This window comes from Columba livia, chromosome 1 (genome assembly GCF_036013475.1).
Source record: "Columba livia isolate bColLiv1 breed racing homer chromosome 1, bColLiv1.pat.W.v2, whole genome shotgun sequence".
NCBI classification, from domain to species: Eukaryota; Metazoa; Chordata; class Aves; order Columbiformes; family Columbidae; genus Columba; species Columba livia.
Window position 1 is genome coordinate 62614905 of NC_088602.1, and position 23095 is coordinate 62637999.

The 23095-nt window shown below is 40.9% G+C and overlaps 1 protein-coding gene across 4 annotated transcripts in view; it reads left to right on the top strand.

Annotated features, from left to right (window-relative positions):
- The window catches only part of COL4A2 (collagen type IV alpha 2 chain), a 151533-nt gene that overhangs the window by 117890 nt on the left and 10548 nt on the right, over positions 1–23095 (top strand). For all 4 annotated transcript variants that reach the window (XM_065058490.1, XM_065058462.1, XM_065058473.1 and 1 more), the window contains exons 22-40: positions 196–362; positions 3184–3256; positions 3338–3444; positions 4394–4595; positions 5358–5417; positions 6184–6246; positions 8616–8723; positions 10632–10853; positions 11913–12074; positions 12665–12835; positions 13975–14118; positions 15424–15549; positions 16956–17137; positions 17980–18043; positions 18438–18512; positions 19114–19221; positions 20196–20303; positions 21555–21626; positions 21976–22101. In XM_065058490.1, coding sequence (XP_064914562.1) covers positions 196–362; positions 3184–3256; positions 3338–3444; positions 4394–4595; positions 5358–5417; positions 6184–6246; positions 8616–8723; positions 10632–10853; positions 11913–12074; positions 12665–12835; positions 13975–14118; positions 15424–15549; positions 16956–17137; positions 17980–18043; positions 18438–18512; positions 19114–19221; positions 20196–20303; positions 21555–21626; positions 21976–22101 — 2340 coding nt within the window. The remainder of the gene's footprint in view (positions 1–195; positions 363–3183; positions 3257–3337; positions 3445–4393; positions 4596–5357; positions 5418–6183; positions 6247–8615; positions 8724–10631; positions 10854–11912; positions 12075–12664; positions 12836–13974; positions 14119–15423; positions 15550–16955; positions 17138–17979; positions 18044–18437; positions 18513–19113; positions 19222–20195; positions 20304–21554; positions 21627–21975; positions 22102–23095) is intronic.

Below are 23095 nucleotides of genomic sequence, written 5' to 3' on the forward strand. Positions count from 1 at the left end.
CGGACTAATGAACTTGATCTGGGGCTAACACAACAAGGAAACGTGTTAGTTTCTTGTAAGAAAAGAAAAAACAACAAGTACTTTTCTCAGGCATTTCAGAAACTACTCAAGCATTCTCAAGTCTATATATAAAACTGATATGGCTATTCGTTGTGACAGAGCATTCTTTCTTCTTTTTTCCTATCCTTTTCTTAGGCGAAGAAGGGGATTGCAGTCATTGCCTTCTGACTGAGGAACAAAGAAGGGGCTCTACTGGCTCCCCTGGCCCTCCTGGCTTTCCAGGAACCCCTGGACAACCTGGAAGGAAAGGAGAACCTGGTGATCAGGGACCGCATGGTCTTCCTGGCTACCCTGGAGCAAAAGTGAGTTGCTTGTTTATTTATTGCATAGTTTGATATGCCTACTAGGAAAAAAACAAAACCAAACAAAACAAAACTGTTCTCCATGGAAAAATGATGGAAAGTGTGATTTCTTTCTTTCTGTGCCACTTCAGTAGCTTTCAGATTGCTGTCTACAAAATACTGAAACCCAAAAATTGCTAGGATGGGGATGAGAAAAGAAGATTTGGGGAAAAGGGAAAGATTTCCTTGTAATCTGAAGTCCATTTCCATTTAAACAAAGCTGTTGCAGCAGCACCCTTTCAAGGAGCTGTAGTACTGAGTATCATCTGAGCATCTAGAAGGATAACAATTTCAGTAGTTCCTTAAGGTTGTTGCTAATAAGATGCATATGTCAAACTGAAGAAATGTAAGGTTCTTGTTTCTCATACGTTAAGTCTCCCTAAAAACCACCATTCAATAACCCCGAGAAGAGGGCTTTGCTTATAATTGCTTGCTTGTTATTTACAGTTAAAGGCACTGTACTATGTGATATGTTAATTACGTCATGGTTCCTCAAAGTCAAAACCAACTTCACTAAGTCACATCTTCTCTCAAAATTTTAAAATAACATTTTGTAAAGCTGACCCAAAACTGATGTTCTTTGTGCAAAGACATCAGAGCAAACATAACGTTTTCAGTTAGTGCTTTGGGCTCTTCTGAACATCAAAGAACCAAAATACACTCACAACTAGTTTGATTGAGATTTTTTAGAATTAAGTAAACTTTGACTTTATTGTTGCTGTCAAAAAAGGCAAAAAAATAGATCTTTTTTGCTGAAAATTGAAAATACTTTTATGAAAAGTCCTGCTTACTAGAAGTCATGAAAAAATTGACAAATATTTTCAAAAAGTCCAATGTTGAAACTTCAATTCAAATTTTGCAAGTTTTGTGAGGACTTGTGCTTTTGAAATGAAGAATTTCAATATCTTTATCCCAGAATTTGTTACCGTAGAACAGACAGTAGTATAGATATATACAGGTATAGCATAGTGTAGCAAAATACCACACAGCAGCAAAGCCCTGAATTCATCTCAGCTTTTCATCTGCAACAAATTCAAGGTATAGCAATTTAGCTTAAAGATTCTTGCTCCATATTCTTAGGCAGAAGTGACTCCATAATTCTTTGAGAATGTTCAACAAGTTACATATATGGACAATAAGTATATTTAATTTATATCGGATCTATATCAATTTAATGAAAATAAAATTTTATCCCAAGCAATGTTTTGTGGTGGTGATGGTGGTTTTGTTTTTTCTTGTGGAGAAAGAGACATTAGAAACAGCTGTAAAACATTTTGAAAACACCTGTGTGCTAAATTGCATTATACACAGCATCTAGACCTTGAAAAGAAAAAATATCAAAATGAACATCATACTATTAATGCAGTGTTATTGCTCTAGATTTTTGCAGTTATGTAGTCAGTGGAATAGTTCAGCACTAATTTAAGTTCCTGAGATTATTTTGCAAAATATTTGCAAAAAGCAATGTCCAAAAAAAGTTTCTACAGTGGTATATAGATCTGGCTGCACTGACCACTAAAATGCAGTTTGCAAATGTAGCTGGGTAAAGCAGGATGCTTATACTCAAATCTGATCTCCCCCTTTAGACTTACAGAAGGTTGAACCTATATTCTTGAGATGACCTGCAGCTGAGATAGAGTTTCCGCACATGCTTTTCAGCCACGGAAATATTGGAGAATGTCAGTAAAAGGCAGTCATGCAAAAGACACCCTTTTCAATAAGTTATGGCGCAGAACTATTTTAAACGAAAAATAAATGCATCAGGCACACCCCTTTCATTTATTGTCTACCCTGGAATTCAGTAAGAGGAGGCTAGGAAAAACCTAACTTGTGGCTTATGTTTTAGTCATCATTAATGTAATTATTCAGAACTAAAGTTAACAGACATGAAATAGTCAATGTAACCGCTGAGCTTTGGCACCTGCCATGGGTTTGGTCCTGTGACTCAGAGGCTCTTGGCCAGAAGCTAGCAACACCACTTTTGGATGGGCTGTTCAGGAGGAGGATTCTGCATTATACCTCAGGATCAGGAGTGCCAAAGACTGGCCATTAGCTTCACCACAGTTTGTCTTTGCAAGAGAGGAAATCTCCCTCCTTGTAGGTTTTCAAAGCTTGACTTGCAAGGCCTTGAGCAACCTGCTCTAGTTGCGAGCAGTGGGTTGGACTGGGGACCTCCAGCTCTCCCTTCTACCCAAAACCTGTGGTTTGAGGCAGTAAACTTAATCACTCTGTACCTCAGTCTCTGGTAAATGAAGATGGTGCTACTTTTCAGCTCCACAAGAGCATTGTAAATCAAAATCCACTGCCAACTACGAGGCTGTCCTCTCTTGTACTGGTGGGCAGGAGGAAATGCAGGTCAATATAACCCTGCATTTTGTTTCCATGGTGCCAAAGAGTTCCTTACAGCAATTTCCTTAGTAGCTAACACTGAGTGATTTACCGTGTTTTCTCTGATGCAGTTCTGCAGCTGCAGTCATCTACAGGATTCCAGCTCATGGAAAGACACAGTTCTCCCAATGCCATCCTCATGCCTACCATGCCACATAGACCTTGGTCCTAGTTAGAACATATTAATAAAGATTCAGGCACAAGAGTGGGTTCACCAAAGAGGAAACAGTTCCTAAAACTAACCAAAAAGCAGTAAAATCTAAGGAAGGAGACTTTTTTTTTTTTTTAAGCAAGATGGTAGAAATATAAATCTTGATACTTATTTGATACTGGTTCTTGATACTGGTTCTGTTTCTTTTTTTTTTTTTTTTTCCCCCAATGTGTGTAAAACTAGGGATTTCCAGGTCCACATGGATTTCCTGGACCAAAAGGAGAAAAGGGAGATTCTTTATACATAACTACTAAAGGTAGAGTAAAAATCAATGTTGTGTATTTTGCAATTACACCTTTCATGAGAGATTTGCCTTACAATGAAAGGTCTTCTTTAGGCACCAAAGGAATCCGAGGAGATCCTGGGCTGCCTGGCATCAGAGGTGAAGATGGTTTCCCAGGTAGAGATGGATTAGATGGTTTACCAGGACAGCCTGGCCTTCCAGTAAGTAGCAAATACTGCTAAATCATTTCCACCACACTCAATTGCTAATGCATTTAATTCTGAGACTGGCTATTCTGGGTATTGCTATATCAAACATCAGTTTTACTCTCAGGTGTTTGGAACAGTCTTTCACTTTTGTTTCCATTTTATTTAAACAACTAAGTAGTAGTGTATAATTTTTCATCCTCAAAATGTAGGTTGTGTCATCAAGTTTGATATCACCTCATCTAACTCACTGTAGCAGTCATGTAGTCTCTGTTGGTTTTCTAAGCTACTTCTGTAGGCAAAAGGAAAAGGTAAAGGCCTTGCAAGCAGGATTCATCTTGCCTATCATAAATGCTGGTTTTGACCACTGAGATGTTCTTACTTCATAACTGAAGATGGGCCAGAGCCTTATAATCCAATCTGGACCACAGTGTTTTTTACTACCACTGAAGATGGTACTTTTTTGTTACCTCTGAGGATGGAAACTTTTTCTAGTAATGTTCATAAGATATTGCAAAGATATCACTAGAGTAATGGGTAAAGAAAAGAATCTGCCCATGTAGGCACACTTTTATGTCAGCTTCTCTCAAGGTCTCAGAACTAAATGCCCCACCACAACATCTCTTGCAATCCATGTGGTTTCCCCAAAAACCCACTTTCAGGCATTCAGCAGTAAGCTGTTCACAGCAGTGGTTCATATTGCCCAAGTGCTGTTTGTTGGCCAGCCTTTCTAGGGGCACACTCCTTCTAAGAATGCTTTTCTCATGCCTTTTCTGCCCTGGGGTCTAAATTGAAGTCTGATGATTTCAAATATATTTTATTTGCAATGTTGCTTTAAAGAGCTGGGATGCAATACCTGAGGAATTGCTGCCTATAAGAAGCAGCATGAGGGTACTTCAGCTGTTTGAGTTTTGCTTGTTTCTCAGCGAAGTCAGGAGTGATGGACTCTGTTCACTTCCCACAGGGTGATGTTATCAGAGGTTTCCCAGGTGATCCTGGCTACCCGGGCGAGTTAGGCCCAAAGGGCTTTCCAGGAGAACCAGGCCTGCAGGGTGAAGGACTCCCTGGTCCAAAAGGGTACCGAGGTCCTCCAGGTGACCATGGACAAGATGGAAGCCCTGGACCTCCAGGTCTGCCCGGTCTGCCAGGAGAGCCTGGCCAACTAGGTAAGAGATATCACTTTTTGTCTTGTATCAAAGCCATGGGAGATCCTTCCTGAATTGTGTGCCACATCCATACAGCACACTGTTGAAAAGGTAGAGTTTGGTGGGGCGTTAGGCAGGTAAAAAGGGATTAATTGTATTAGTTGTCCAGAAATCTTAAAAGGAAATACTTCAGAAGTCCCAGTAGTTTCACGTTAGGTATTGAAATAGCATCAATGAATGTGTTTGTGCCAGCAAGAAACATCTTTCAGGTTCAAGCAGTTGGAGGCAACGGAGCTATACTTTGCCATTGTAATTCTCAAAGGTGGTTTTCTCTGGTCTTCCCCTTCCAACATAGTCTTTCATTGACCAGAGGAAATCATGTGTCCATCCTTCAGGGCTCTTCATAGTATCTTTGCAGTTTTCCAGATCCCTTCCAGCATAAGAACACCAGGGCTATGTTCACAAGAGCTCAGAGTTTTATTGCTCATCTTTGAGATACCTGGCAGAATGCACAAGCCAAAGCAGGCACCCACCAGCCCGACACAGTGCATGGGACACGTAGCCTCCTAAGTCTGACAGGGTTGGATTTCGGGCCTGGATCTAATTAGCAGATGGACAGAGAGTTCCAGTCTGTTATAGCAAATAGATTTCGTTGTATGTATGCATAACACATCAGAGAATACATTATCTGAGGTTCTAATAGATATTTTTGTTAGAATTAAGAGCATTTTAGAGTTTTTGTCTTTTAAATAATAACAGTCTTTTCCCATTCTTTGCTCATAGACTGTGGGCAGGTCTTTGAAGACTTTTCTAGAGGAGATGCAACTGAGCCAATATGGTCAGGTATGGCTTAAATGTATTTAAATACTTAGTCTTACACTGCTCTTGTTGCTTGATACTTTTGTTCTGATGGCTGTTTTGGATGTTCTTGTTTGTAAAGTATTTGAACTTCAAGTTGCAAATAACCACATGTACATTGTATGTAACTCTAAAGTAATTTAATCAAGTTGAATGTATTCTAAAATGATTGTAGTTTTAGCTCTGCAATTCAGAAATTCTTTCTTTCATTGCTTCTGAGAGTTTATTGTGACAAAATAATGATTACCCTGCAATCTATAACAACAGTCAAAGAAAATAGGCACCTAGGAGAATCTAAGCAACTTTTTTTAAAAGAAGAACTTTGAGTGAACATTTTCAGTGCAATTTGACATTTAAGGAAAAAGAACCTTCATTTGTACCAAAATTGACTTGATTGCTTCAGGGGTGTAAATTCCCCACAGGGCAACAAATTGTCTCTCTTATTCTGAAAAATACAGCCTTCTGTGAGGCTGGAATACCCTTCCCATGCCAGTCTAACTGGAGCAGCCACCATTGCTCCTGTGAAATAAGCAGAAGTGCAGCTTTTCTTTCAGCTGTTGGGGTGGAGCTCAGCTTGAGTGCCACCCATGAGCAATTTTTTTTTTTTTAATGAAGACTAAAACTATTTTAAATTGTGGTTTTGCCCATTAATTTCTTTCACCTGCTCTAATAATGTCTCATCTGCAGACACAGAGCTCATGAGAGACAGCATGTGAGCACGTATGGTGTGACTAACCATCTTTCTTTGCAGGTGCGGGCTGTGTGAGGCCACCAAAGGGATCCCAAGGCAAGCCAGGGCTGCCAGGAGCCACGGGTAATGTTTTGCTTTCATTTTTGTTTCCCACACACACTACATTCTGAGGGAGATCTCGTCAAACCAATTAAAGTTGAGTCTTAACAGGCTGCAAGTTTTAGAAGTGACAATGGAAGAAAGTGTTAACTTGAAGCCATCAGAGATATCTTAAGCAGTGGCTGCAGCGGCTGCATGATTCCTGAGATAATTCTGCTTTTGCTAATGAGCATCAACCATGAAACAGAAGACAGAAAGGACAGCCTATTTGCTATTCTACATGTGCAAGTAGGGAGAGTATACAGAGTCTACAATTTTATTGTCACAAAAGCACCAACACCTCCTTTACTCTATTTTTGCCATCTGCTTAGAGTGATGTGGTTTTGTCCACAAGATTTCCCACCATCTTCTCAGCCAGGATGGGGCTCTGCTATAGACAATCAAGTCTCTCGGTGTCCTAGGAGGTGCTGATGGCAGCCAGTATAGCAAGCAAGGAATCATCTTTATAGTCTCGCAGCCTGATGTCCTTATGTTCCTTTGAAATTCCTGGTAACATACACAGCCCACCCTAAGTTACACACTGGTTATTCAGTAGTCTCAAGACCTACGTGATCATTGTTGAATAAAATGTTTAAGTTGTTTTCTGTTTCAAACATGCAGCTAAAGAACTTGCAAACTAAACATTGGTCTAAAACAAAAACTTTTTCTTACTACTGTTTGGCACAACATGGTAAGTCCAGCTAACATCACATAATGAGTTATTGCAATATGTGGTAAGCAGTGGTTGCATTCTCCATCTGCCTCCTTCTTTCTCTGACCTGGCTTTTTAATTAGTGCAGTACTGAACAGAATGAATGAAAGTCAGTTATTATAGATGGGAAACAAGGCCAAGATGCTGTTTGGGTAAGAAGCACATTAGGATTTTTCTTTGAGACTTGAAAGCCTAGGATTTTTCCTTTTAATTGCTTTCTGAGAAGTTATTGTTCATATAGGGGAGAGAACAATAGTCCTGTACAGCGCTGGGAAAATGCTATTCACACTGCATTGGCTGTTTATGTGCACCTTATTTGTGTCTTTTTGAAGGTTTCCTTTGCCCCTTCACAAACAACAGCTAAATTTAAAAAAAAAATCATGGTTAAAGAAAGGAAATTCAGAAAACTAAAGTGGAAAAAAGTGTCAAAATTCAAGTGATATTTTCCTTGGTTTGTCATAGTTAGAAGTGGAGAGAAACTTGCTTTCAGAGTAATAAAAAAAATGAGTTGTAATTCTTGGTGATGCTAAGCAACAACACTTAAAATGTTAAAGCATGTTGTTGACCTTCAAGCCAGAGCTGGGAACTTAAAGAGTTCGTGGAACTGGGGAGAGTAGGGAAACAAAGCATTCCACAGGAATTATTTTCAAATAACTTTACCAAAAAATCTTGATCTTGGAACCAATGAGTTAAAGAGACACATGTAATAAAACTATTGCATTTTTATATATATATATATATATGCATAATTTTATAAGCTTAACAAAGAATCCTATGAAATTCTTGCAGGTTTTGAGATGTTAAGAAACAGTAATATTTGCCCTTATCCTAATGTCAAATACCTCATCACAAGGAAGCAAGGTTTTATTTTACCTGATCAGGAGATAGCTTCGTATGAACATGAGTTCAGTGCCCAAGGAACAATTTTTCAGGGCACAGCCTTCTTTTACTACTGAAGCTATAGACCTGTACTGTGACAAATATAGTAAGTAGGCTAGTTAATTTGTATTCAGTTTCTAGGATGATTAGATCTAACCTTTAGCCTTACATTTCTGTTTCGTGGTCATCTATACCAGTCTGCTCTTGTTCTGTGATCAGTTTAGCAGGGACTGGGAAAATTTGCTCTTCATACAGCATCTCATTGTGCCATTTCTGTTGAGCGTTCCTCTTTGACATCATTGCCTTTTGACCTTAAGCTAAAAGCCTTAATTTACAAAATATTAAAAGTCTCCAGAAGTCTGTAAGGCTAATTATTTTCACCCTAGTAGTCTCTGTATCATTAGTCTTTCAGTCAGGTTAATCCATATTTGTAAGAGCACTTAGCCTAGATTTTTGGTCCGTGTCATGGGATCTTGAATACTGCTAAAAAGCTACAGTACACACGGTGTTTCAAAAACATGGACCCAATTTGGAATTACTATATCTTTGAAATTGAGTCCATCTTTTTGAAACACGCTGTAGTCCTATTAAATTTAATAATAATAATAATAATAATAATAATAATAATAATAATAATAATAATAATCTTTGCATCTGGAAACACATCATTATGATATTTACTACTACCTTTTCTTACGTTATATGCATATTTCTGTTTTGTTTGTTCAGATCACACTTTCTTACTTTCTTTTATATAATTTAGGTGAAAAAGGTGCAAGAGGATTCCCAGGTGATCCAGGTCCAGTGGGATACCCAGGGCTAAATGGTACACGAGGTGATCCAGGTCGGGAAGGACTCCCAGGTCCTCCAGGTATCTTGAAATTATCAGTTATTCTTTATATACTTTGGACCTCTTTACTATAGTCACTGAAACACAAAAGCCTGATTCCAGATACATTTTCACTTATCTTCCCTTCCATGTTCAAACAATAAACTATTATACAAAACTACTGCTTTTCAAATCTGAAAGGATTTCCTGCAACTTCTATAATGATGAAAAGTAACATAGATGCCAAACTTTCAAAATCTGCTTTATAATGCAAAATTATAAATGTAACAGTAAAAATTCATGAAGTCCACATATAAATAAAGAAATTCAATAACAAGATATTTCAGATTCCAAGTGGAATATATTCAGAAAGGAAGAAAATATTAGTATTTCTATTTAACTCTTTCTGGCATTAGTATGAATTATAGTGGACATATCAAAGGCAGAGTACTAGCTACTCACCCTGCCCATAGGCAGCTGTATTTCCACACAGTGTTTTGAAGTGTTCAGTGCCTGTCATCATAGTATCACAGTATTTTATGCTAGTCTGTAATAGGTACATATTAAATCCCAGGGCTTTTGTATCTCTCCAGAGGTTCCAGGATGTCCAAGACACATCAGTTAATTGCATGTATAGTTGATCTGTTCGTAGATAGTAAGTCAGATGAGCCTAAAATAGTGCCACTGCACACACATATAGGCTGTAGTGGGTATGTTCACAGATTATCAGTCAGTCCAGCAAGAGTTACTGCCAGAAACTACCACTTCCTTGTGGTTGGAGAGGTTAATTAGGTCAGAGAAATGGGCACTGAGATTTTCTGCAGCACAGTTCAGAAGCCATTGATGCAACTTAATTTAGGAGCTCTTTAGATATTCTCTGCATCTGTCTGTTTTCCAATTCCTAAATCCTCACAGATACCAAAGTGCTGCAAACTTTCCCAAATCCAGTGCCCAGGTGCTGCTTCGCCCTAAGTCAGCACACAACCTGGAAGTATTCTCTAGGTTCATCTACAGCATCTGCAGTAGCAAAAGAAGAGTCAGTGCAGGTCCTGGTCAACAGGCAAGGGACGCATCATAAAACATGGCTCTGTGCAGCATAGGGCAGGACCATGAACCTGCATTTCCCCTGCTAAGCTCTGCAGAGTGCTCTAAATGCCGAATCAGGGCTCCCAACCAATATGGCTCCCAGGCCACAGGGTGGTCGGGACTCAGACCAATTCTATGCAGTCTTACATACTGTCTTTCACCAGTGCTTGGACGCAACTTCCAGTCCAGGTCCTGTTTCCCAGTCCGCAATAAACCTTTCCCCTGTCATTTGTAGTAATGAGGGCTTGTGCCCTCCCAGTCATTCACCTACAGGGTGGGGGACAGGGATGGTGGTGCTCTTTCATCAGGAGTGTGAAGCGATTGGCGTCAGCCCCTTGAGATGTGTGGGGAGCAGCAACAGCAATGACCCATCTCGGCAACTCTCTCAGGTCTTCCCAGTTCACAAGGGTGCATTCATTCCTCATTAACTTTTTTAAATTTGACTCCCTGAAATGCCTTACCCCTGCTGCATATCAAACCAGGTTTTTACGTACAGGAACTGCGGTTTTGCCCTTGCAGAATAAGAAGTTCATATTATAAAATGCAGCAATAGCCATGTCAAAATAATTGCACAGAAGTAACTGTGCTTGGAGCTGTGGATCTTTTCTCACCCAGGCACTAGGCATCCTGAGGCATCAGTCTCCTGTAAGTTCTGCCAATTTCTACATTTGGTCAAATGTTGTTACAAATGCTGTGTGGTTTAAAAACACATATATGGGCTTCAGTTCATTTAATTCTACTGGTTTCTGCTAAGAACTAGGAGAAATTACAATAGTATAAAAGGTGTCATGATGGTATATATAGGATTTGAACTCCAGCATTTGCAGTGAAACCTGTGATGCCGAATCCTTGTTTTATTTGTAGGTTTTACTGGGCCCAGGGGAGACAGGGGCCCCAACGGTCTACCTGGACTACAGGGACACCCAGGCCTTACAGGAAAACCCGGTGCTCAGGGAGTGCCAGGACTGAAGGGCTTACCTGGTGATGTTTTAGGAGCACCAGCAGGTTCCCGAGGGGATGCTGGGCTCCCCGGCTTCCCAGGGTTGAAAGGTCTGCCAGGAGATCAAGGAGTACCAGGAATTAGAGGTAACAGCTACTTCAAATAAAGAAATGTTTGAGTAGGAGTGTGGTATAAATGTAACCAAATTACAGAAATGTGAGAGTAATAAGGGAGTGTGTTACGATGCATTTGGAGGTAATGATAATCCCAGCGCCTGATGATCTCCCATTTATCTTGCAGTTCTGACCAAATGCCTCCAAAAACAGCGTGTGAAATTTTGCATGAGTGATCTTTTTGGTTTTGTATGAAGTACTAGTGATTCCTTTATATTATCTATCCCACTTAAACTACTAGCCCCTCAGAACAGAGAGCTAATCCTGGATTCTGTTGTTGAGAAAACTCATATGACCTCAGTTATAAAGTACTTAACAAAGAGAAGCAGATCCACTTGGCGTGGATTTTAAGTTCTATATACTTTTGAGGTCTTGTACGCTACCGTTTCTCCAATCTGAATGTAAAGCAGGCATTACCTTTTAAATCTGGAAGGGCTTGACACTGCTTTTGCCGTATATCATAGAGATGTAAATTTTCAACCAGTGCACTGAGTCATGTAGAATCAGGGCCACTTTTCTTAGGAATTTGTATGAATCTTATAACAATGCCTTGTAAAGACCTTACTTGAAAATTTTCCAACAATGACAGAAAAACAGAACCCACCATCTGCCTTAATTGTTCCCATTCTTGCCTATGGCGTTTTAGAAAAGATACAGAGCATTATTTCAGTGGTTTAGTCAGCTGCTTGTTTCAATTCTTACAAAGGTGTATGTGATAAAAAGAGAGATCAGGAGTTCCAGAATTATTTGAGTTAGAAGTGGAAGAGACCTGCTCTGACTGTATTCACTTGGTGCCAAATTGTTTCCATTCATCTGAAAGAGACAGTCAACCTTTCCAATGCAAATATTGAGATCAGTACTGACAAGGTCAATTATTTAGAAACTAATGAGCAGTCTTCTAATCTGTTTTTCCTGTTCTCACTGAATTTTCAGAGGAAAAAAATACCCTGAATGTCTAGTGCGCACATAGAAGTGATATGTAATAACTCCCTAGATATTTATGCTCTCTAATGCATGATTATGGTATTTCAGGAGCGGATGGTAACCCAGGTTTGCCAGGAGCCAAAGGAGAGCCGGGGCCGCAAGGTCTCCCTGGTTTGATGGGATTGCCGGGAATACCGGGCACGCGTGGATTCCCAGGGCCGCCGGGAAACCCTGGGCCAGATGGTGGGCCTGGCCCCCAAGGACCTGTTGGTGAGGAAGTATTGCTGTCCTGTGTCACTCCTTCTGCCAGTCCTCTGCAGCAGGACAACTGTGTGGTTTCCACAGCAGATGGTTAAGCTCAGGGTTGTGGCACATGCCATGCTGTAATTCCCAGCCGAGGAAATGACGGTAATTGTGCAGACACTGTGATTGCAAATGGTGCTGGTGTCACAGGTGGGAAGTAGGGGTGACGATGGTCTCCACTGGCAGAGCTGCTGCTTTTCCTTCAACAGCCACCCACCAAGCCAGGTCAGAGGTTGCTGGTGGCAGACTGGGAGAAGAGAGCTACCAAATGAAAGTAGTCTTATGGAAAAAGGGCCTAATTCTTAAAGAGAAATAGAAGGTCCTGTTGGAACCAGGTACAGAATCAAGCTGGTAGCAAGACTGATTTGCATTGATGAGCTGCCTTCTCTTTATAATCATTTCTGCATTTCTTTGCAGAAAAAAAATAATCCTAATTTGCCCCCCTCAACGTGAAGTTGGTAGGATTGCAGTTTTCTCCCTCTCGAGCTACCTTTTATGAAATCTTCACTCATGTCCAAATGCTTTTTAATTTCCCGGTTTGTGTGTTCACATGGCAGGTCCACCTGGTGCTAGGGGAGAAGATGGTGAGCAAGGTGTTCCTGGCCCCATAGGCCTGAAAGGTCTGGCTGGTGACAAAGGTGATATGGGTTACCCAGGATTACAAGGTAGACCTGGTGTGCCTGGTCCTCGTGGCGTAAGCGGAATGGACGGCTTTCCAGGAGACAAAGGTGAGCTCTGGGCAGTTGCTTTGAAAAAAAGTCATGTTGCTTAAAGCTGTTCTGTGCTGAGATGAATGGGACAGGTTCTCTGCTGTGCTACCTCTGTTTAAAGCAGAAGAATTAGGGTCATATGCCTAATATATTCCAAAATCACTGCCTGTTTTCCCCTGTGTTATACTTGGCGAAATGCTAGCTTGTGACGTGCAGCTCTATTTAGAAAGGCAATGGCTGTTTTATTTCTCCTTTTAAAAAATATACAGTATTTACTTTTTTCTCTCTCCAAATTTTTTCCATTCTCCCAGTCCCACTGGCTCTCAGTGAAATTAAGGAGATGTTTCCCCAAAGCTTTGTTTTAAAGGTTTTTAAAGCTGGCAGTTGTGTACTGAGCAATGCCAGACACAAGACCTCAGTGTTGACTTTTACCAGGATACTGATCTTACATATAGAGAAGGTGAGATTCTCACTTGTCAGCCACAAAAACGCTTTGTATAATGCAAGTTCTCTGCATCACACCAGGATTCAGCAGGATTCAACTCCATGTGAAGAAAGTTAAATGCAAGGGAGGCGGCGGCATGCCTAAAAATACATGTTATCATTTCATCAGTTGGAAAGATAGGACTGTTTTCCTAGGACAGGTCTGGAGTACCGATCAGTTCTCATGTGAGAGGAATGAAGATCTATTTGTTAGCATGACTTGTGTAAAACAGCAATGCTGTTGTTTAGAAAAGAGCAGTATGGGAATATTTGGTGAGAAAGGGCTAGCCAGTCCTAGACCCGTGATTTGTATCTCTACATGTAGAAGAACAGGCTGGCTAACAACCTTGCACAGAAATAGGTAGCTTTCTCTAGCTTACCTGCAGGAGAGGGGTTAAACTGATCTTTTAGAAGATGACACTAAGTTCTGGTCGTCTCCACAATATCTCCTCTTGGCCAGTTGAGGCAGCTCAGTGTACCCCTGCTCTTGTTTACCTCTCAGAGAGCTTGGGTGCCTGATCCATAGCTGCAGATTGCCTTAGGCATCAAGGCACCCAAAAATAAGTACTGCTGCACTGAAGTTTTCATTCCGTTTTAGTCATGCGTTGCTGGTTCACATTTATTTGCAGGAATCTGAGTCAGTTAACAGTTCTCTTCCCCTTCTTTCTTTAAAGGCTCAAGAGGTTCACCTGGCATTGAGGGTTTCAAAGGCATGACCGGCCTAAAAGGAAGACCAGGCATCAAGGGAATCAAAGGAGAATTTGGCCCATTGGGGGCTCAGGGCGATAAAGGCGCACAGGGCGCGCGCGGCTTTAAAGGTATTTGCTTATGGGTGGTATCAGTATGTTTGCCTTTCACATCTGGAAAACTATTTTACAAGGACACGAAGACAAAGAAGACACATTCTTCACATGGCAAATTTAGCTCAGACATTCCTCAACCTATTTCACACATGGGCCTCTGGCTGAGAGGCCTGGATTTTAGGCTTAGGGAAAGGTTGCCTCTTTGTGAATCTTTACACATTTAAGGTTGCAGACAGACATCTCATTATTCATCTGAGCTCAGATAGTGGCACCTCATGTCATGTGCTGAACTCAATAGAGCCCTTTCCCAGGAAGCATAAGGTGTTTGGGGAAAAGATTCAGATTTTGCACCATTTGCACTGTAAAGGCACCGAAATATTGAGAAAACCATTCAATTCAGTAGTTAAAAGTCAGAAACACATCGGTTGATATCATCATCAGTGAAATGAAAAATGTAACTCAGTCCTCTTTTTTTTTGCATAAAGATAATAATCTTTAAATACACGCTTTACCACAAGCCCCAAATGTTCTTTCTAGGCAACATGAGATAGGTGCTTAAGAAAAACAGTCTGCAATTCAAAGGTTGCAAAACAGTGCTCCCTGTAATTCAGGGCAGGTCAGGGCAAAAGTGTGAAAACAGCTCTCTGCAAGCTAAATGCACGTTAACATCACTTCTAGGCAGCTTGACCCCAAAAAACTGACTGCAAAGAAAAGTGCAAATATACTTCTTGGTGAAGAAGTGTAAGACAGTTCGTGATCACAGGAGACAAGTCTAGGCAGATGGCCTGTCTCTGCATCCCACAAAGAACTAAAGACAGGCATACAGTCTATTTGGGTCTTTGCTTCAGGATATTATTTACTGATGTCACCATTAACCTTCACATCAAGAAAACGAACAAAATAACTCGTTAGAAATCCAAACATTTTCTTTCACCCAAGGCTTTTTGACTGAGAATTTCCCTTTCACTGAAAATAACCTACTTTTCTATGCTTTCTCCAATGTGTTCTTTGTTTTTTTTTAAAAAACATGATGATACCTGATTGATCTGCTGAGAGGTAAATTATGTCTCATAGAGGGGTGTGGGTCCAGCTCCCCAGGACTGTACGTACAAAAGTTTAACTCAGTTTCCGTGTTTTCTTATTCCTGACTGTTCTGTTGACACGTATTGACACAGGTAACTTTTTATGCAAGTGGATTGTCCATAGCTTGTGCAAGATTATCAGTTAAACCCTTTTTGCTAAATTCACTCTTCATTCTTTTTTCAACATGGTTCAGCTGACTAGCTTTTTGTAACACAGTTGTGTTTTTTTACCCTTTAGGTGATCGTGGGGATCAAGGCCCCCCAGGAGAACCCCCAAAACTCAAGCCCAGCATGATGATGGAAGTTAAAGGTGAAAAAGGAGATGTTGGAGAAAGGGGCACAAAAGGATTCTTTGGCTTAAAAGGTCAGTTGTCACAGCAAAACAAAGCAAGCACATTCAGGACTAACAGTTGGTATCTTTTCTCATTTACCATACTAAATATATTCATGGAATCATAGAATCATAGAATAGTTTAGGTTGGAAGGGACCTTCAAAGGTCATCTAGTCCAACCCCCTGCAATGAGCAGGGACATCTGCAACTAGATCAGGTTGCTCAGAGCCCCGTCCAGCCTGGCCTGGAATGTCTTCAGGGATGGGGCATCTACCACCTCTCTGGGCAACCTGGGCCAGTGTTTTACCACCCCCGTTGTAAAAAATTTCTTCCTTGTATCTAACCTGAATCTCCTCTCTTTTAGTTTAAAACCCTTATCCCTTGTCCTATTGCAACAGGCCCTGCTAAAAAGTCTGCCCCCATCCTTCTTACAGTCCCCTTTTAAGTACTGAAAGGTGTCCCCATAGCCTTCTCCAGGCTGAACAACACCAACTCTCTCAGCCGGTCCTCACAGGAAAGGTGTTCCAGCACTCTGATCATTTTTGTGGCCCTCCCCGTTCATCGTACCACTGCGCTGCAGCTCCCGCAGTGAAGTCTCCTGCAGCAAAAGCTGCGCTTGGGGCTGCATTTCACAGAATCACCCCCAGGGAAAGCTTTTCAGGGTGTCGAGGGTTAAGATTGCGGGGTGACAATAAAACCCTGGCAGATGTATTGTTAACCCCCTCTTCCCCCCCCTCTTCCCCCTCTTTGCCCCTCCCTCTTCCCCCTTTCCACTAAGGAGAGGCGATTGGGAGGAAAAGAAGGACAGAGAGAAGAGAGTTGGAAAAAATTAAAGATGTTTTACTAATGCTACTAATAAGAATAGAGAAAATAATACAAAATATACAAAACCAATCTTGAAAGTCTCAGCAACTGCAGAGCCGGCACCTGAAGTCCTGGATTGGACTCTGCAGCCAACCGGAGCTGGATTCAGTCTGTCACTAGGCCTCAGTTCGCAGGGATGACTAGCAAGGTCCTCTCCTAATGTCTCCTAATGTCAGCCTCCTCGTGATCTCCCACTTTTATATGAAGTATTCACATGAATGGAATGTTATACACAGTTGGTCAGTTTCTTGGTCACTTGTTTCTCGTCGCCCCTCTCGCGAGATGTCCATCCGTGCTTATCAATAAGTTTGTATTCCATTGCTAGGTTTACCAAAACATGTGTCTGGTTCTCCAGGAAAATGCAGCTAATATGAAGGCTTTAGCTGACAGGCAAATTCACTAAAAGAGAAACTTGTTTTTAGCAAAACCAGGACACAGGGTTATGTCATGTGTATGTGCTGCCTTTTTGTACCAGCACATCATATTGCCGTGTTTTGAGAAGCAACTGCATATCAGACTCCTCAGCTTTAATAGTTTTATCTCTTTATTTATTTTTCTTTTTCCCCCCGTGCAGGTAGCAAGGGAATGCCAGGCTTGCCTGGAAAGACAGGAATTCCAGGGTCCCCTGGGCATCCCAGCTACGTGGCCGGTGCAAAAGGGGACGTTGGTGCGAAAGGGCTGGCAGGTCTGAAAGGGTATCCTGGTCCAGCCGGCTCTCCTGGCATCAGAGGCTTCCCTGGCAGCACAGGAGGCAGGGTGAGTTCATGCTTATGAGGGAATATGGGTGTCCTCATGCTGGCAGCTTCTCTAGGGAGTGCTGTTCACCCCTTAGAATTGTGCTGAACAGCTACAGGGCAAAGATAATGCAATAAACAGATCAAATATTTTTGCTTGATCCCTCCAATGTTCATTAAGCAGAGTCTTTTATTCTTTCATTGAGAGGCATCCAAATTTCAGGCACCAGCTTTTTGCTGATGAGGACCCAAACAGTTCCTTCTAGGTCTTTGGTCCTGTTGCCACAGCTGTTGGTAAAATTATTCTCAGTGCTAAACTTACTCTTCCCTTTCTCCCAGGACTGATAGTGCCACTGCCAAAAATGACTCACTCTCACTTATCTACCAGTAAGAGAGTCTAAGAATGTCAGCTCCTACAGGGTAATTGACTGTGATTCACTTTGGCTGCAAAATAAGTTACACTGGAAAAAATAAAGTCTTACAAAAGGGCTGACAGTAGACTCACAGACAGCATTTATTTAAGAGAGCCAAAAACTGTGTTACTTTCTCAGATAGCTTTGTCTTTAGATTTCAGCAGGACTAGCAGGACTTTTTCCTAACTAAGGACCACAGGACTCACTACCATGTATGTGTAATGGAATGTTCTCAATTTCAAACTAAACTCTTTGCAAACATAACATGTGCCTTGGTTTGTACTGGTTTGGTTTAACTGATTTCAGTCAAATGACTCTATAAATTGTACTACAGAAACTCAAAAACTGTAAATTTAACAGCTTTTTTTCAATATTTCCAAACTCTGCTGCTTGGGAGGTTGAATAAATCATCATCCTCATTTACTGATACCTGTTTTCAATCATATGATAGGGAGAAAAGGGTCTTCCAGGAATTTCAGGCCAATTTGGTACTCCTGGTGTGCATGGTGAAATAGGTGAGTTAGTTCTCTTATTTGGGTGCTCTTTATATTCATTACCCATCAAATGCTCAGCATTAAGTTTTGAAGTGTCTTAGAGGGTCTCCAGAGTCTTTGTACAGTTTTAGAGTATGCTATTGTTGGCATGGGAGGCTGTAAAAAAGGTTAATACTGTTAATTTCAAGCAAGATTTACTGTCCATGGATAAATCCATCCATGGCAGGGAGGGTGGCTGTTATAGAAACTTTATGTTTTTCTTTCTCTTATTCCTCTTTTTTCTAGAAATATAATGTTATAATTACTGGATTTTGCCTCAAAAGTTGCAACTCCTTCAAAACAACAGGACATACTGTTTAAATTAAACCAATTAAATTAACACACTACTCATGTGTTCATTTTTTGCTTGAAACAGGTGAACAAGGAGAAACTATAAACTTACCAGGAATGCCAGGCCTTAAAGGGGAAGTTGGTGTGCCGGGTTTAACAGGTATTAATTTCACAGTTGCTCTGGATGTATTACTTTCACATACTGAAGTTCACAGAGGAAGGGAGGGAGAGCTTACCATGGGCTTTCGGTGGCTGTTGAACCTGTGCCCTCACGACAGCTCCTGATGAGGTTCATCTTTTCTTTATTCAAATGAGTATGTGCTACATTTATCTCTTCAACTGAAAGTACAGTTATGGCAATAAACATCAATCACATGCAACTCCATCAAAACATTTGCATGTAATTTTTTGCCATTGATGACAAAAGGCTGTGATTATGGAAGATGGGATGGCAGAGTCAGGTTGATTTTGGATTGGTTTGGTTAGGTAATGTATTACAACTGGAGTTACCCTTGCACATGCAGCGCACTTGAACATTGGTGTCATATGCCATATAATTTGGGGAGTACTTTTAAAAACAAATTTAATGATGGTTTTGGCCAGCATGCTGTAGATGACTCTTCATTCTCCCAGATTGTGCAAGCACCCTGACTTGTGTGCCAAGACCAGGACATATTCAGTAGCCAACTTCACATTATGTTTATTAGCTTAGAGTCATATAGAGATTATTAAAAGAATATACTGGTTTTGTGGTTTTCCAGGAGCAAGAGGAGGCACAGGACAAAAAGGCGAAGGTGGTGATCCTGGTTTGCCTGGCATTGAAGGCCTCAAGGGCACACAGGGTATCCCTGGCTCTGTGGGACAGGAAGGTAAAATATTCTTTTTAACACTCCAAAGAATAAAACTATTCAAGAAAATAAAGAAAAAATCTCTTTTCCCTTGAAAGAAAGACATTTAGTTTTTTAGTATGTTGATCATTCTGTAAGTTGGTAAAGAGCAGTGAAAAGGACGTGGAACTCATGGTAGAACTTACTGAGAGGAAATTTCAAATGCCTAACTCTGCCTCATACCAGTTTTACCTTTTTTAAAGTGATCATTTGTCCAGTCACAGTGTTGTGTTGTTTGCATAATCAGATACTCTAATGCTGTCTCAGTACTACAAGGAGGTGGGCTTTCAAATACTCTGTTTCTGCCACAAATGAAGTCAACATCCCCCAGGACCCAGTTGCAGAGCATTTCAGGCAGGTTTGTTGGCGAACTGTGCAAGAGTACTGGGGAACCAAAGTCAAGGTCAGCTCTGGCTGGATCATAAACTTTGGGCTTTAAAACCTGTCTTTATTGCAGGAAAATCATTAAAATGCTCTTTCAGAGCGGATGTTTCACACTTTTCATATAATTATAGGGTTTAGAAACTCCAGCCAAGACCAGAGCAGTTTCAGTAGGTGCCTCACTGGGAAACAGTCCTTGTCCGATCAGCTTTCCGGGTGGAAAGGCAAAACAGATGTAGCAGAAGAGGAAACTGAGGTGCACATAAATGAAATTACTCATTGTAACTGGAAATAGAAGTAAAATTATTATTATTTTAATAGGAGGAGCCACCCATATTTCTGAGGTTGGCAGCAACCTGGAGTTTGTAATTAATTGTTCTGTCACACCTTGCCTCTCCTACCTTTGCTCTCTCTAGTTTTCTTCCACTTGAATGAACAGCGCAGTGTCATACAATGCCATCAGGAGGGGCAAGCCTTCATTTTGCTACCTAGGAGAATGAAGGTAGCATAAGTCAGTGTTTTGGGCTACCTGTTTGAAGGACACTCACGAGCAATGATTCATTGTTGACACACAGGTTTGCCAGGACTGGTCGGCGCCCCAGGGCAGCAAGGAAGCCCTGGGACACCTGGATTTCAAGGTGAAAAGGGAACTCCCGGCTGGCCTGGATTACCGGGACAACCAGGTATTCATACAGCTTCAGCTGCTCAGTGACACTTGCTATTGTTCCTGTGGGGTGAAGAAGAAAGGGGGCTTTTTGCAGTTCAGAGTGGCAGAGTTCCGTCTAGTAAACATTTATTCCTCATAAAGTCCCGGTGCATTAATGAAGGCGCATGTGCTTGCTTTCTGATTTGTGGCTTCTGAAGGACTGGTGTCTGCTGAGATCACTTTAACTGCTGATGACCTCCCTCAACCAGGAAAGCAGTTTTCAGGAAACATTTTTGTTTTTCATGACAGCTGGGAAGAAAAAACCAAAGAATTATTTTAAATGCAGCAAGAGTAGTGATATATACAGTATTAGAATATTATAGTGTGGCTTTAGATAGCAGACAATACACTTGTCCTACCTCGTCATCAAAAACCATGAACTGGTCCAATGTTTGGTTTTAAGGATAAGTGACTTGCAGCTCAGACAAAATTCTACTATTAAAATACAGGCGATAGTTTAAAATTAAGCTGTTTATATCACAGGAAACAATCTCATTGGTTGCCTCTTAACTCCTTAATACATTAAGTAAGCAGATTTTTTTCTACAGTACAGCTAGAAATTTCCCTGCTTTTAGTGAGATTCATATATCTGAATGTGCATCAAATCTAAGCTAATATGGTTTTGAAGGCTGCATTTATAGACCCTGAAGACGCTTATTTATGTGAAGACTGAATTATCCTCCAGAGCTCTGGCCATTGATTAGAGACACCTGTCTAGCTTTAACGTCATGCTTAATACTTTGACAGGTACAAATAGGTGGGATAAATTTTACCTGTAACAGCAGCAGCTATTGGACATTTTGTGAGGGTTTTGTTGTTTGGTTTTTTTTAAATGACCCAGAGTTAATTTCTCCTGAAGAGAGCTTCATTGTAATCACATTTAAAGCCTACAATTATGCCATAGTTGTCTTGGTCTGAGGATTTTGGAAAACTGTAAATGGTTATTAACAAAATTGTGGCAGCAAGACTGGAACTAATGGCATGCTACCAGACAGATCAGAGATATTACAAAAATCTCATAGTGATATTAATGGATAATAACAAAATTTGCCAATCACAAAACCATGATGTGGTGTTTTTCATAATAAGCTTATTGTAATGAATTAATTTGCATATAATATACAAGATTTTAACACATAATCATATTTATTTAAGCATTTTTTTGCCTAGGAATGTATACAGAGTTAGAGAAACTGTTATGATATTCATGACTGTAATTTTGAAACAGGCTTGCCTGGCTTAAGAGGAATCAGTGGGCTGCATGGTTTACCGGGGACAAAGGGCTTGCCAGGGTCACCAGGTAAGTGAGATGCTTATTCTGCCTGTTCATAAGCACAACGTTGTGTTGGGTGCAGGTTTGGTCGGTGAGTTCTGTGCAATGAGAGTTTTTTAACTGTGTCATCCAAAGCCCAGTGTGGAATTTGCCTCATTATTGTGGGCTCTGGCAAACAACCTCATACATCTGTGTTGCCACACAGATTAGAAGACAACTTCAAATCATAATTTCTTTCCTCTTATAAAGTTTAAGCCTCAGGGCCTTTTTTTCCCATTATGAGCGTTTTTTTATACAGGCACCTTAGTATGGTGATACGTTAGTACATGCAGAAACATGTCAGCTTTCTTCTTGATTTTGAACAACTCCACAACAGGTCCAGATGGCTACGGCTCTGCAGGCTTCCCAGGTGCAGTGGGTGACAAAGGGGACGCAGGAGAGCCGAGCAGAGTGGAAGGCAGCCGAGGACCTCCAGGTCAGAAAGGAGACAGAGGTGTTCCAGGTTTGTATTCTGGAGAATAAGATCTACTTATTGTTTTTAATGCTGCTCCAGCTACATGAAGACTGTGGCCTTTCTTCCTTTTTCTTGCAAATCTGTCGATGTTTACCTTTCTTCTGAAAGCCTCGATGTCCATCAATGTGTCATTGCCCCGCGGGTCCCTTCTGGGCTCAGCCCAATGCACAGTGCTTTACTGGTATCATCACCCCTCAGGTAGTTTAAGTGTACAGCTTTCCAGCACAAACCCATCGTGCTGTGGCAGGCTATGATGATCATCTCAGTGTGGTTCACCGCCAGCTCTTCTTCCCTCAAGGAGCCACCATACTGATGTTATGGATGAATCAACTAATTACGGGGCGGGGGGAGGGGGGGGTGTTTCAAATTTTCCAAAATTTTGGCTCTAAAATGATTAAGGACTGGCATATACATATATATAACCTTACAGCCTTTGCCTTCTTGGTTCAGTGGCTCATTCCTATTCTTTTGTGTTACACTTTGTTGTTACTAACATGCCGTGCCTTCTCAAACACCATTCAGAGATTTATTTTCAAGCTCTGGAAGAAACAGCTATTTCACTTATCTCATTCATGTTTGTTTGTCAGAAGTAAATATTGTTAATTTTTGTTACATGAAAAGGGGTTTTGTGGCTATCTGACAACCTGAATCTACCTTTCCTCTGCAGAGAACTTCTTGGGTTCAAACTTTTGGCTTTAACTGACCCCAAAAAAGCCTAAGTGTCTGTGACCCTGGACTCTGCAGGGCAGAGAAGAACAAAGCTGCTTTCTTGTCTGCTTCAATATACCTAGGACATTTTGAGTACATGGCAGGCATAACATTATTAGCATTCCACACAGTAAGATGTAATGACCTATCCAAAGAGCTTTGGCACAGAACTAGTATTTGGTTCTTTTAAGAAAAACCTCTGCAACATCATCTGAAAAAAATAAAAATCAGTGGGAACTGCAGGTGTTTTGCATTTTGAAAATCCCATTCTTTA